Source organism: Tursiops truncatus, chromosome 13, assembly GCF_011762595.2.
Source record: "Tursiops truncatus isolate mTurTru1 chromosome 13, mTurTru1.mat.Y, whole genome shotgun sequence".
NCBI classification, from domain to species: Eukaryota; Metazoa; Chordata; class Mammalia; order Artiodactyla; family Delphinidae; genus Tursiops; species Tursiops truncatus.
Window position 1 is genome coordinate 5,348,324 of NC_047046.1, and position 13,109 is coordinate 5,361,432.

Here is a 13,109-nt window from a genome sequence, read left to right on the forward strand (position 1 = left end):
AACAATATCCTGGCGTAGGACCTCCCACTCTCAAGCTCTGCGAGAACTCTCTCTTTTTCCTTTGTTTGTAATTCTAGACCTCTGTGATTATCTATTGTCAGTCTCTCCTCCATTACTGTGAGCTCCAAGAGGGCTGGGATCACGGCTGCTTCGCCCACCACTGGATCCCCCAGCGCAGCACTGTGTCTGGCACAGGGTAGATGCTCAATGAATCTTTGTTGAATGACTGAGCCCTTCCTGATATGACACAGATTTCTTCCCTGGCTTTACCCCTCACCCCTGATCCATCCATCCCAAATACACCTTCCATCCGTCCAGGTCTCCCTGGCTTCCCCAACCCAAGTCACTACAACCCAGGCTGCGCAGGGCAACCTCATTCTCATCCTAGCAGAGCCACACTTTTTACTCTTGACCCTCAAGCAGCAGTCAGGGAGAAGTATTTTTATTCTTTAAAGAAAAAAAGGGAAATTGTCTTAGTTTGCTGTGTCTGCTGTAACAGAATACCGCAGACTGGGTGTCTTATAAACAACAGATATTTTTTTTCCTCATGGTTCTGGAGGCTCGAAGTCCAAGACCAAGGGGCTGGCATATCCTGTGTCTGGTGACAGCCCACTTCCTGGTTCATAGATGGTTATAGGTTCCCTGTGTTCTCATGTGGCTGAAGTGGTGAGGGAGCTCTCTGGGGTTTCCTTTATACGAGCACGAATTTCATTCAAAATGGCTCCAACCTCATGACCTAATCACCACCCAGAGACACCCCCATCTCCAAATACCATCACGCTGTGGCTTAAGATTTAACATATGAATTTTGTGTGTGTGTGTTGTGTGTGTGGGAGGTACAAACATTCAGTCTATTCTAGGAACAGACACAAAAGTAGAGAAAATCGTACCATGAACCTCCATGGACCCATTTTTCAGATTCAACACCTATCAAGTTTTTTTGTTACAGCTGCTTCATCCAGCCTCTTCACTTTCTCTTTTAGTGAATTATTTTGAAGCTACTCTCAGTCACGATGGCCTTTCTCCCCTACATCCTGCAGTACGCACCTCGAAAATGCTTCACGTAACAGTTATCACCCCTTCAAAATTAGCAATCATTGAAAGCTTTGTTTTTTTGGTCGCACCGCGCAGCACGTGGGATCTTAGTTCCCCAACCAGGGCTCAAACCCGCGCCCCCTGCAGTGGAAGCGTGGGGTCTTAACCACTGGACCGCCAGAGAAGTCCCATATATTTTTTTTTATTTTTTGGCTGTGCCGCGCAGCTTGTGGGATCTTATTTCCCCGACTAGAGACTGAACCTGGGCCCCGGCAGTGAAAGTGCAGAGTCCTAACCACTGGACCGCCAGGGAATTCCCTGAAAGGTATTTTAAAATCTAAATCAGATCACTCTGATTTCGGTTACTCTTCTGCTATGAGATCTCCACGGCTAAAATTGGAATTCTTTACCATGGCCTAAGAAAAACCTAACAATTAATTTATTGCACAAACTTTGAGAGTAAAAGGGGGAGGGTGCTAGTAATAATCATATTGGGACAAGAGATATAAACTGGGCGGTCTTGCTATCTGAGGGGCCTGCCCTTCATGGCACCGTCTCTGCTTACCTGTTCCTTGAACAGATGGGACATCTCCTTGCCACAGGGCCTTTGCACTTACTGTGTATTTTGCCAGAATGTCCTCCCCAGTCTCACCCTTCTGGTGTCACCCCTCCACCCCCTCATTTCTCTGTGGTGTTACCTCATCTGTTTCTCTCACTGGCACTTTAGCATCATATAAAATCCTTATTTATTTGCTTAGGTGTGTTTTGTTTTGTTTTAAAATCTCTCTCCCCTGCTAAAACGTGAGGCCAGGACAGAGGGGACCTGTCTGTCTTGTTCACTATTCTAACCCCTGCCCGTAGCACACAGTAGGCCTGGCACAGTGTGGGTACCGGGTGAATATCTGCTACATGAATGGATGGATGGATGTTCATCCCTGCAGGTCCGGCGGGGCCAGGTGACCTCAGAGGAGCCTCCTGCGTCCTGGGACTGGAACCATCCTCACGTCTCCAGCCGTCTGGGCTGTGGGAACAGGCAGAGGCTTTTCTCTTGTGATCCGGCAGACACAGAGCAGAGTTGTTAGCTCCTGGTTGCCAGCTGAGCCCTCCCACACACTTACACCTTTGAGATGGAAGGTGGTTTTGCGTTGGAGACTTAGCTCTTGCCAGAGAGACATACATGTCTCAAGTCCTGAGATGCGGGGGCAAAGGTGAAGTTCAACTGGCAGCTTTTAGTGAAGGAAGATGTCTGGAGACTCCCGAGGTGGTGGGTGATTCTGCAGGGAGTCAGGGTTTTGTAGGGGCTTGGCTGAGTCTCCTAGGGGGTGTGGTGGTGGTGGTGGGACTCCGGAGACCTCCACTAGCATTAACATGCACACAGCTGCGAGGGTCTGTGTGTTTCCAAAATGGCGGCGGTGATGGATGTGGATACCTGGGGTGGCACCAGCATCAGTGCAGGCAAGAAGCGCTTTGACATGAAAAGGGGGAAATGTGGTAGCCCTCTGAGCCTGGGATAGCGTGGTTGGTAACTGTGCCACCTGCAGGAACCACGTCATGAATCTTTGCATAGAATGTCAAGCTAACCAGGTGTCTGCTACTTCTGAAGATGCGCCGTTGCATGGGGGAGTTTAAGCACTTCCCCTGCAACTCCTGCTGCCTCAAAACACGGTAGTTGTGTCCGCTGGACAAGAGAGAGCGGGAATTCCAAAAGTACGGGCATTAGAAAAAGAGCATTCTTTGATCAAGCTCAACTGTTTTGTTCTTCATTTAATGACCTGCCCTCTGTTACTTAATTGTTCAATAGAACTGTGTCTCTCCTGCTTTGTCTTTTCAGTTTGCTCTTCCTGCAGCCCTACTGTACTCTGTGTCAAATAAAATCTACTTTCCTAAATTCTAAAAAAAGTGTTCTGGGAATTCCCTGGCAGTCCAGTGGTTAGGACCCTGTGCTTCCACTGCAGGGGGCATGGGTTCAATTCTTGGTTGGGGAATTAGGATCCTGCAAGCAAGCCGCCTGGCATGGCCAAAAAAAAAGGATTGTAAAAAAAAAATTGCAGGAGTCATTTTCACCTACTGAAGAAAAACAGCTCCTAAGAAGTCATTTGCATCAATGGGATATTATAGCATCTTAAAGAGCATCTATCCAGGCACACTCCTGCCTCAGGACCTTTGCACTGACTTGTTGCCTGGGCCTGGAAAGACCTTCCCCAGATATCTACGTGGCTCGTTCCTGCACTTACCTTAAGTCTTTGCTCAAATGGCATCCTCTCACAGAGGCCCTCCCCCAACCACCCCATTTAAATTGCAACCCTGCCCACTGGGGGCACTTACCCTGTTCTCTTATTTTTCCTGCTAAATCATGTATCATCCTCTAACACAGAGCAGTCCAACAGAAATGTGCAATTAAAAAAAAAATTTTAGTGGCAGCATTTTATTTATTTTTTGGCTCGTGGTATCTCAGTTCCCCAACCAGGGATCGAACCCGCACCCTCAGTAGTGAAAGTGTGGAGTCCTAACCACTGGACCACCAGGGAATTCCAGTAGCTGCATTCCAGTAGCTGCATTTTAAAGAGTAAAAAGAAACAGGAGAAATTAATCTCAGTAGTATATTTTTAATTAGCCCAACATATCCCAATGTTGTCATTTCAACGTGTAATCAACATCAAAATATTGAGATATTTTATGATCTTTATTTCACAGTAAGTCCTTGAAACCTGGCGTGTGTAGGACACAGCAGCTCTCACGTGAGCATCATTTCAAGTGTCTTGTCGCCGCGCGTGGTCAGTGGTTACCGTACAGGGCAGCACAGCCCTGGCATGTTATAAAATTTACCCATGATTATGTTCACCATTTATTGATCTTGCTTGTCTGCTGGAATAGAAGGTCAGCAAGGCTTTGTATGTTCACTGCTGGGTCCCCAGCACCTAGCAGAGTGCCTGGCGCATAGTAGGTCGATATCGGCTGAATGAATAAGAGCAGCGAATGTGAACTCTGGGTCTGTCTTCACCTGGTGGCGACCTAGGTGGCAGACGTGGCCAAACGTGATTGTTTCCTCTTCCTCGCTGGCTTTTTCTTTTTTCCCTGTGCTTTCTCTCACTCTCCCCAACTACTTCCTCTTTCCCCTCCCTCCACTTTTTCTTCAGCAAAGAGTAATGATTCATGTCTGGGCTCTGGAGACAAGCGACTTGCTTCCATCCCTGCCCTGCCACTAACCAGCTATGACTCTTCTGAATCAAGCCATTCAGCTTCCATGCAATACCGCTCATGCATTGCCCCAGGTGGTAATAATAATTCTCCCTGCGCTGAGGTGGGGCGGACCAGGTGTGGCAGCCTGCAGGCAGTGATGATCCCATGTAAGGGTGGCACCTCGATAAGTGTGTAACCAGGATTAGCTCATTTAATCCCATGACTACGCCAGGAGGTGGGCACTGTTGAGATGATCTCTACTGCATAGGTAAGGAAGAAGCCAGGGCACAGAGAGGTTAAGCAACTTGCCCAAGGCCACACAGCTATGTAACCTGGCTGCAGGTTCTTAACCATTGGGCTCTTATAGCTGTTGTTTATCAACGCCTATTGATTAAGGACCTACCGTGTTCCAGGCACTGTTCTAGGAGTTGGGGATACAGCAATGAACAAAATAGACAGATTCCTGCCCTCGTGGAGACTTTTTCATTTCAGAGGAGGAAGAGAACCAAATAAAACAAGCAAATACAGGAATAATGTAGTGTTGGATGGTGGTAAGCATAATAGAGAAAAATAAAACAGGGCAGGGAGATGGGGGGATTGTGGGTGTGGTTGTAATTTGAGAAGGTTGATAGGAAGGAAGTCTTTGCTTTGAAGATGACATATAAAGAAGGACTTGAAGGAAGGGAAGGTGACCACGTGGAGGTTTGGAGAAGAGTGGTTCAGCAGAGGGACCAGTAAGTGCAAAGGCCCTGAGGCAGGGGCAAGGCAGCAGGTTTGAGGAACACCTAGGAGGTGGAGCAGAGTGGGCTGGGGGAGAGGGGGACGCGAGGTCAGGGAGATGAGGGTGACCCACAGAGCTCACAGAGGGGGCTGTGGTGAGGACTTGGCCTTTTACTCTGAGTGAGGTGGGAACCACAGGAAATATGCTATACTTCATATAGCACACAACCCACTCATGTAGAATGTACAATTCAATGGGTTTTAGTCTATTCACAGAGCTGTACAACCATCCCCACAATCAATCTTAGAACTTTCCGTCACCCCAAAAAGAACCCTTAACAGTCACTCCCGATCCTCTCTGCCCCCAGCCTAGGCAAACACTAACCTGTTTTCTGTCTCTGTGGATTTGCCTGTTCTGGACATTTCATGGAAATGGAATCATACTGTATGCAGTCTTTTTTTTTTTTTTTTTTGCGGTACGCGGGCCTCTCACTGCTGTGGCCTCTCCCATTGCGGAGCACAGGCTCCGGACGCGCAGGCTCAGCAGCCATGGCTCAAGGGCTCAGCCGCTCTGTGGCATGTGGGATCTTCCCGGACCAGGGCACGAACCCGCGTCCCCTGCATCGGCAGGCGGACTCTCAACCACTGCGCCACTAGGGAAGCCCTGTATGTGGTCTTTTGTAACTGCCTCTTTCACTTAGGGTAATGTTTTCAAAGTCATCCGTGTTGCAGCATGGATCAGTACTTCATTTTTAAATATTAAATAATATTCCATTGTGGGATATTTCACGTTTTATTTATCCATGCGTCAGTGGGGGGTATTTGGGTTGCTTCCACCTTTTGGCTACCGTGAAGAGTGCTGTCATGTACACATTTTTGTGCGGACACAGTTTTCATTTCTCTCATGTATATCCGGGAGGGGAACTGAGGGGACTTATGGCAACTCTGTGTTTAGTCTTTTGAGGAGCTGTTTCCAGACTGTTCTCCACAGTGGCCGTGCCATTTTACAATCCCACCAGCAGTGTATGAGGGTCCCAATTTCTCCACCTCTTTGCCAACACTCCTACTAACTGTCTTTCGATCGTGGGAGGGTTTTGAGCTGAGGAGGAACGTCATCTGACTTGGCGTTTACAGGATTTCTCTGACATGCACGTTGATAATATTTTACTATCATTAATCTTTCTTTTCCTTGTGCATCATTGTCTTGCCTCATCCTGGCAAAGCCTCTCTCTGAAACATGATGAAGTCTTTTCTCTGGCTTCTTAGGTCACCACCCCCTACTCCCCCAGTGGATGTGACTCCCCACAGCGAGGTCACGGCTGGTCATGTGTCTCAGACATCCTTTCATCTCTGCTTTCTCTCTTGTCAAGTGACAGTGTGGCGTGACATGAGAACACTCTTGCCGTGGCCTTGGGGGCTCTCTTGGGTAAGCATCACGTACATTTGGACCTTGAAGACTTGAAAGTTAGATTGGGTGAGATGGTCAAGGCGAGCCAGTCCTTGCCGAGGGAAGCTGGGTATCAAAGAAGGGGGTGGCGTCAGGGCGAGCACAGACCCCAGATTTTAGTTAATTAGTTAATTCCCAAGAACTACAAAAGTCAGCAAACATAAAACAATCCCCACAGCTGATGGCCGCTGAAGGCCTTAAGGAATTCAATGAAATTATATTAATTAATGAATGAGTTGGTTGATTAATTAAAGGTTAATTATGTCAAGCCTTTATTGAGTATGTACTAGGTGCCAGGCATTGTTCCAGGTGCTGGGGTTACATCCACTCACAAAAACAGACCAGCTTCTGTCTCTTGGGAGCTGGGGAGAGAAAGAAGTAAACAGATAAACGAATAAGACAATTTTAGATAAAATGGGGTGATCTGATAGAGAGTGACTGGTGGGTTGGGACTTTCATTTTGGACAGATTACACAGGGAAGGCCTCTCTAAGGAGCAGGCTTTGAAGTGAGACCTGCAGGAGGAGAAGGCGTCAGGTGTGGGGAAGTGTATTCTAGGCAGAGGGAACAGCAAGTGCAAAGACCCTGAGGCTGGAAAAAGCTGGGGCTGTTTAAGGAACAGAAAGAAGGCCCAGAAGCCTGGGGTAGAGAGAACAAGGGGCAGAGGTTGGGACATGGGGGCAGAAAGGTGAGCAGAAGCCAGGTCAGGTAGGTCCTCGGGGCAGCAACAAGAACAGCTAGCCTCATGGTGCTCTCACCTTGGGGCACTATTCTACGCACTGGCACATCTTCCCAACTCATTGAATCCTTGCGATAGCCCTTGGAGAGAGGCTCTTCTTATCCCCATTTGACAGGTGAACAAACTGAGGCACAGAACGGGCCAAGCCACTTTCCCCAGGACTCTAGGGTAGGAAATCCTGCAGCACGGACTTCTTGGAACCTGTCCCCATCTGACACCACAGCCGCCTCATCTAGCCACCTTTGCCCCAGCCATCTTGATCTAGGTCAGGGGTTGGCTCCCTGCTCCCAGTACCCTGGACAATGTTGGGTCTCCCAAGGGGAACACAATGCCAGGCAAGGCTCTCTGGCTAGTCACAGCAGGTGCCTGATAAATACTGGCTCAGGCCAGGCTGTGTTGCTTAAGGGTGGGCCTGGGAGAAGGCTGCTTCCTTCCAGGGTTGAAGAAGAGTTTCAGAAGGCCTCATTCTGAGCCCTCAGGGACTGGCCTGCCTTACGCAGGGGCTGGGGACACTGCCCTCCTATCCCTGCGTGGCCCCCACTAGAGACTGAGGGGACTGGTCTACATCAGGGATCCAGAGGTCCAGGTGGGGTGGAGGGCTGCAGGCATTAGGAGCAAGTGGGCTTGAGGACTGCAGCGGAGCGCGCACCCAGGTTTCATTTTCTTGGAGCACTTATCTGCAATCCATCGTTCATTTGTTCACTTGCCAATCGTCTGTTTCCCTGTTCGTTAGAAAGCAGGGGCTTGGGTTTGTTGACCTAACCCTCTGTGCCTATTTCCTTATCTGTAGAACGGAGTCGCTGTGGGCCAGGCACTTAGCACAAGGACCCCACCTAGAAGGCTCCTCCCCGATTCATTCTAAAATGTTCCTTGGGAGCAAGCGTTCCCAGCCAGGCAGCGCTCAAGCTTTGTCTGCCTGGAGCATTCTAGCGCCTGGCGATGGTCAGAACGCAAGAACATATGAACGTGGAACAGGCCAGGTGGTGGCCCGGTGATAAGGGTGAGGGGTGAGGGGAGAACTGGCCGCTATTTTATTTCACACAGGGTGGCAGGGAAGAGCCTTTCTGATAAGGTGGCGGAGCAGTCGTGAAGGAAGGAGCCGGGCAGATATCTGGGGGGGACAGAATTCTAAGTCGTAGGGGTACAAGGTCCTGAGGCGGGAGTCTGCTGGGCTTGTTCCACGGAGAGAGAGGCTGCAATAGCATGTGTGTGCGCACACGCGGGAAGGTGTGTGTGGCGCCCTGGGGGGAGAGGAGGTCGCAGAGCTGGGGGCGGGCGCTCTGGAGTCCCTGCCAGAGTTGGGCAATTCGTACTAAATACGAACGGTGACGACGCTCAGGACAGAGGAAGTGGGAGGGGAGGAGGGGAGAAGAGGGGAGGAGGAGGGTCTGGGAGGCAGGGGGAGGAAGGAGAGGCGGGGGGGGGGACGAGGAGACAGAGGAGGAGGGGGGAGAAGATGGGGAGGCGGGATCAGGGACAGGGGTGAGCGGGGAGCACCTGGGAGTGAGGAAGGGGAGAATGGTTACGAGGTGGAGGGGGGCCAGGCGCAACGTTGCACGTAGCCCACGAGAACTCCGCGTCTCCCTCCCGCGGAAACGGAAGCTAGAGCTTGGGGCCGGCGGCCGTGGCCCCGCCCCAATCGGACCATCTCTCCGCGCCCCGCCCCGGCCACGCCCCTTGCTAGCTTAGGCCCCGCCCCTCAGCTCCAGTCCTCTGGCGCCCGCCCAGATGCTGGCGCCCGCCCAGATCCTGGTGCCCAGGGCTTCCCGGGGGCGGTCCGCCCCGGCGATGGCACATAAAACCGCTGGCCACCTGCCGGGCCGCTCCTCCGTGCGCTGCGGTCCGGGGCCCGCCGTGCCGCTGCGGCCCGCGTCCGCGGAGTCGCTGCTTCAGTCACGTTCGCCCCCGCCTCGGTCCCTCCACAGGCGCGGAGCTCCGCGAGCACCGCGCGGGCGCCGGGGCGCGCAGACATGGGCAGCCGCTCTAGAGCGCGCCGGGTGGCCGCGGCGCTGGGCTTCGCCGGGCTGCTGTGCGCCGTGCTGGGCGTTATCATGATCGTGATGGTGCCCTCGATCATCAAGCAGCAGGTCCTCAAGGTGGGTGAGGGGCCCGGCCGGAGGTCAGTGCACGCGGGCCCCTCAGGGGCTGGAGGGCGCTGGGCGCCGAGGAGGGCCGGGTGTCCTGGGCCGGGGCCCCTGAGCACCGGAGAGCCCAGAGGGCATGAGAAGGGGCAGCAGGCCACCTTCCCAGGAACCTCCCCGACCCAGGACGCAGGCTGAGTTTGGGGGCCAAGGAGGGCATCCAGGGCTTTTGCTGGAGGTGCAGGCCCGGGTTGGGGAAGCCTGAATTAGAGACCACCTGGGAGCCTGACCTCACCCTAAGGGTCTGGGGTCCAAGGCGGTCCTGGAGTGTGGCCACGTTTCTGGTACTGCCTGGAGGAGCCCAGGAGCGGGCTCACATGCTTCTTGCCTCTTCTGTGGCAGCCTGTGACAGTGTGTGGTAAAACTAGGGCTGCACTTTGCTTGTTTCCTGTGAGCACAGGAGGACAGGAACCCTCCATGCACGTGCACGTGAGACTCACATGGGTGCCCAGGCCGGTGGGTGCTCAGGACAGCGGTCTCTGCTGTCCAGAGCCTCCCCATGCAAACTCCTTCTCAGAGGCAGAATGGGCTGCTGTGTCCTTCCCGGACGCTGCCTTCCTGATGCAGATTGGCAGCGATAAGCTGCTTTTCTCCCCAGATCCACACAGAGGCAGGCATAAGCCCAGGGCTGCATAAGCAGGGTCCTCGGGGAGTCCACAGCCTGAGAGCTTTCCTGCGATCCTAACCTTATACACCACTGCCCTTTCAACCAGGGAGACAAATGAGGCTGTCAGCTGGCCTTCAGACCGTCAGACTCTGCCCTGGGTGTCTGGCGGCATTTTTGAATGAGCCTGGAGTCACTGAAGGACAGGGAGATTGCAGAGTATCACACTTGAGGTAAAAGCATTCAGCTCTTTGAAGGAAAGGCCAGCACCTGCAGGGCCGGGAGGGGAGACTGAGGCTCACCTTGGCCCAAGATCCAGCCAGACACATAAAGATGTGGCTGTCATCACTTGCTAGTTGATTTCTCTTTTCCCCTTAACCGGCTTCTTTAGGCGAGTTTCTTGAGAACGGGGACTTGTCCCCATTTCGTGTCTGTGCCCCACGCCCAGCGCAGGATGCCTGGGAGATGAATGAATGAGCGAATGAATGAAGGCTGCATCTGCGTGGACCTGGCTGCCAGGTTTTGGCTTTAAAGATGGAGCAAGTTTGGTTTTTCTCGAGGTCTCTGGGTGAGCGGTTGTCTGAGTCATCTTGGCCACACTGTGTCCTTTGTTTTGTTGTCAAATCTTGTCCCATTAAATCCTGTAATCTGATTGCAAGGAGATCCTGGCCGATGGTGACATTGAGCTGCGAGTTTCTCTTAGTGTTTTTTTTTTTCTTGCCCGTGAAGTGGCGGGAAAAAGTTTCTTGGGGAAACCTGAGAGCGGCCAGAACTGCTTCTTTCTCTCCCGTGGTGGCCAACGGGTGTATATGTTTTGCTTTTCAAAGTAGCTGTGAGAGCTTTATCTCAGTGAAAGCCGGCCGTAAACGCCCGCCAAATTTGTGGTTTCTGTACTGTGTGAGCCCTGGAGAGACCATCACTTGGGTGCTGTAAGCGTGGCAAGCCCGTCGTGATCCCGTGCAGAGAGCCTGTTGCTTTGGGGGTGTGGGGATGAGTGGGATTTATAGCTGATGCAGAATCTTGTCAGCCCAGTCCTTCTTGGACTATAATTCAGGTGTTTTCTTTTCACGGCTCTCAATCAGATGAAGGATGTCTCTCTCTCTCTCTCTCTCTCTCTCTCTCTCTCTGTGTGTGTGTGTGTGTGTGTGTGTGTGTACATGCACACCCGCATGCCCTACCTAATTTCCCACTCCTCCTCAGGGCTTCCAAAGAGGAAAGCGCCACTGTCCTCTGTTGTCCCGGAACTAAGATTTCTGGGCTTAAACTTGAGTGAGAGCCAGGCAGCGTCCTCCGTGAATATCCCAAAGGTGATTGGTTTGTGGCTGAGTGGCGTGAAGGCACGGAGGCGAGTCCAGCCTGTGACAGTTTCTTCTTGGACAGCTCAGGCTGAGCCCTGGCCAAGAGCCTTCCCTTGGAAGAAGGGCATCTGTGTTCAGGGGACTGAGTGGGTGGGATGCTAGGAGAGGGAGGGACAGCCTGCTGGTGTTTTCTTTGGCTGCACGTGTCCATGTGCCACTTGAATGGGAGGGCTTGTGCTTTGATTTCTACTTTTTTTTTTATGCTTTGGGGTTAAAGAAGTCCGTGTATATAAAATACATGGATTCTTGTTTGTAAAAAAAAAAAAAAAATTCAAGTGGAGGGGAAAAAAGGTTCCCCCCATTTTATTCCCCTCCTGGGTCACAAGCATGATTTAGACACATTAATATATATATATTTACATATATTGAACTATAAACTACATCGAAATAGCCTGCAGTTTGCTTTTCAATTCACAGATATCACTTGGGAATTTTTCCATGTCAAAACATTTAAATCGGTCACACTTTTCACTGCTGCATAGTATTCCTTTGAATGGCTGTACACTTAATTACTTACCCGTTTGTCCATTGACTGATAATTTTCTCATACATACTTCTCTATGTACCTGGATGAACATTTCCACCGGGTACATTTCTAGAAGAGAAGCCTCTAGTCCAGATGGTGTGTCCAGTTTGCATTTGGACACAGACTAATGGCCCTTCTGAAGACTGAGGGCATTTACATTCCCTCCACAGAGTATGGAACTAGTCACTCCCTCACATCTCTGCCATTATTGGGATTACCGATTTCTTATTATAATTTTTTTGGGGGGGTTAATCTGATGTGTGTGATTTACATTTCTCGGGTTACTGGTGGGGTTGCATAGGGGTGTGGCTCATTTTGAAACTGATGTCAGTTTCCAGAGCTCAGGGTTTGCAGACCTGGCTGTGCCACTTGCTGACTGGGGGCCCCAGGCCAGTTACTTCACCTCTGAGCCAGGGCATGTGTCTTCAGCTCTGAGGCAGGGGGTGGATTTAGTTTGTTTCCTGGCAAGATGATAAAGTACAAAGGCGGTGACCTGTGTGTGAAACTGCTCCGGAGGTACCCGGTTTACGCAGCTCGTGGCAGTTTCGGGCAGGAATCCTGACCGCCAAATCTGGTCTGCGTTTCAATAGGGGCATAGGAATTAAAGCAGGAGTGCTTCATCCAGTGGAGTTCTAGGTAAAAGTTAGAGAGAAGGAGCTAGATATTTACGTCTGGGCACAGAAAAGTAGAAAAAACACATTACTAATTGAAAAAAAGCTTTGAGGCTACTCGTGTTAAAAAAAAAAACCAAAAAAACTCCAAAAAACCTCCACAAAACGATACTCTGTCTTTTCACTGGGTTTCCATCAGTGCATGTAAAAGCACAGAGAAAGGTGTGGAAGGGTGTGCACCAGACTGACGAAAGTGGCTACTCTCAGGGGACTGGGGGTGTGGCAGGGGGAACATTTATGCATTATCTGGAAGACTCATACTTTTTCTTTGTAAATAAGGAGAATGTATTCACGTATTGTGTGTTTAGTTAAAACTTAGTAACGAATCCATAGCTTTCCCCAGAGAATGGCCAAATGAGTTAGATGAAGAATGCAGGAGGCACACAGTGGAGGGGCCCTGGAGACAGAGGTCGCTGGGAGAGGCCCTGGGGGAGAATGAGACTCATTTCTTCTCCTTTCCTCCAATGGGTGGGGCTGGACAAGAGGCGTTCAGACCGAATGCACTCTGGAGTATAATCGAGGATGACTGTGCGCCAGGCATCTTTGTGAATGTTGATCATCTCGTTTAGTCCTGGGAGAATTCTGGGACACACATCTCACTGTCATCCACAGTTGGGGAAACAGAAGTTGAAGAGAGTAATTTGCCCAAATTACCTTGCTGGTGTGTGTGTGTGTGTGTGTGTGTGTGT

General features: G+C 51.0%; 1 protein-coding gene and 1 pseudogene across 4 annotated transcripts in view; both read left to right on the forward strand.

Moving 5' to 3' along the window:
• The first annotated feature begins 2,401 nt into the window (after positions 1-2,401).
• Positions 2,402-2,755, forward strand: LOC101326752 (E3 ubiquitin-protein ligase RBX1 pseudogene; annotated as a pseudogene).
• Positions 2,756-8,893: 6,138 nt separating this feature from the next.
• SCARB1 (scavenger receptor class B member 1) overlaps positions 8,894-13,109 on the forward strand; it is a 79,167-nt gene continuing 74,951 nt past the window's right edge. For 2 of the 4 annotated variants that reach the window (XM_033836725.2, XM_033836728.2), the window contains exon 1: positions 8,895-9,216. In XM_033836725.2, the coding sequence (XP_033692616.1) occupies positions 9,091-9,216 (126 nt within the window). In that variant the 5' untranslated portion in view covers positions 8,895-9,090. Of the gene's footprint in view, positions 9,217-13,109 lie in introns of all 4 variants that reach the window. The other 2 variants (XM_033836726.2, XM_073789934.1) reach the window with 2 other exon arrangements.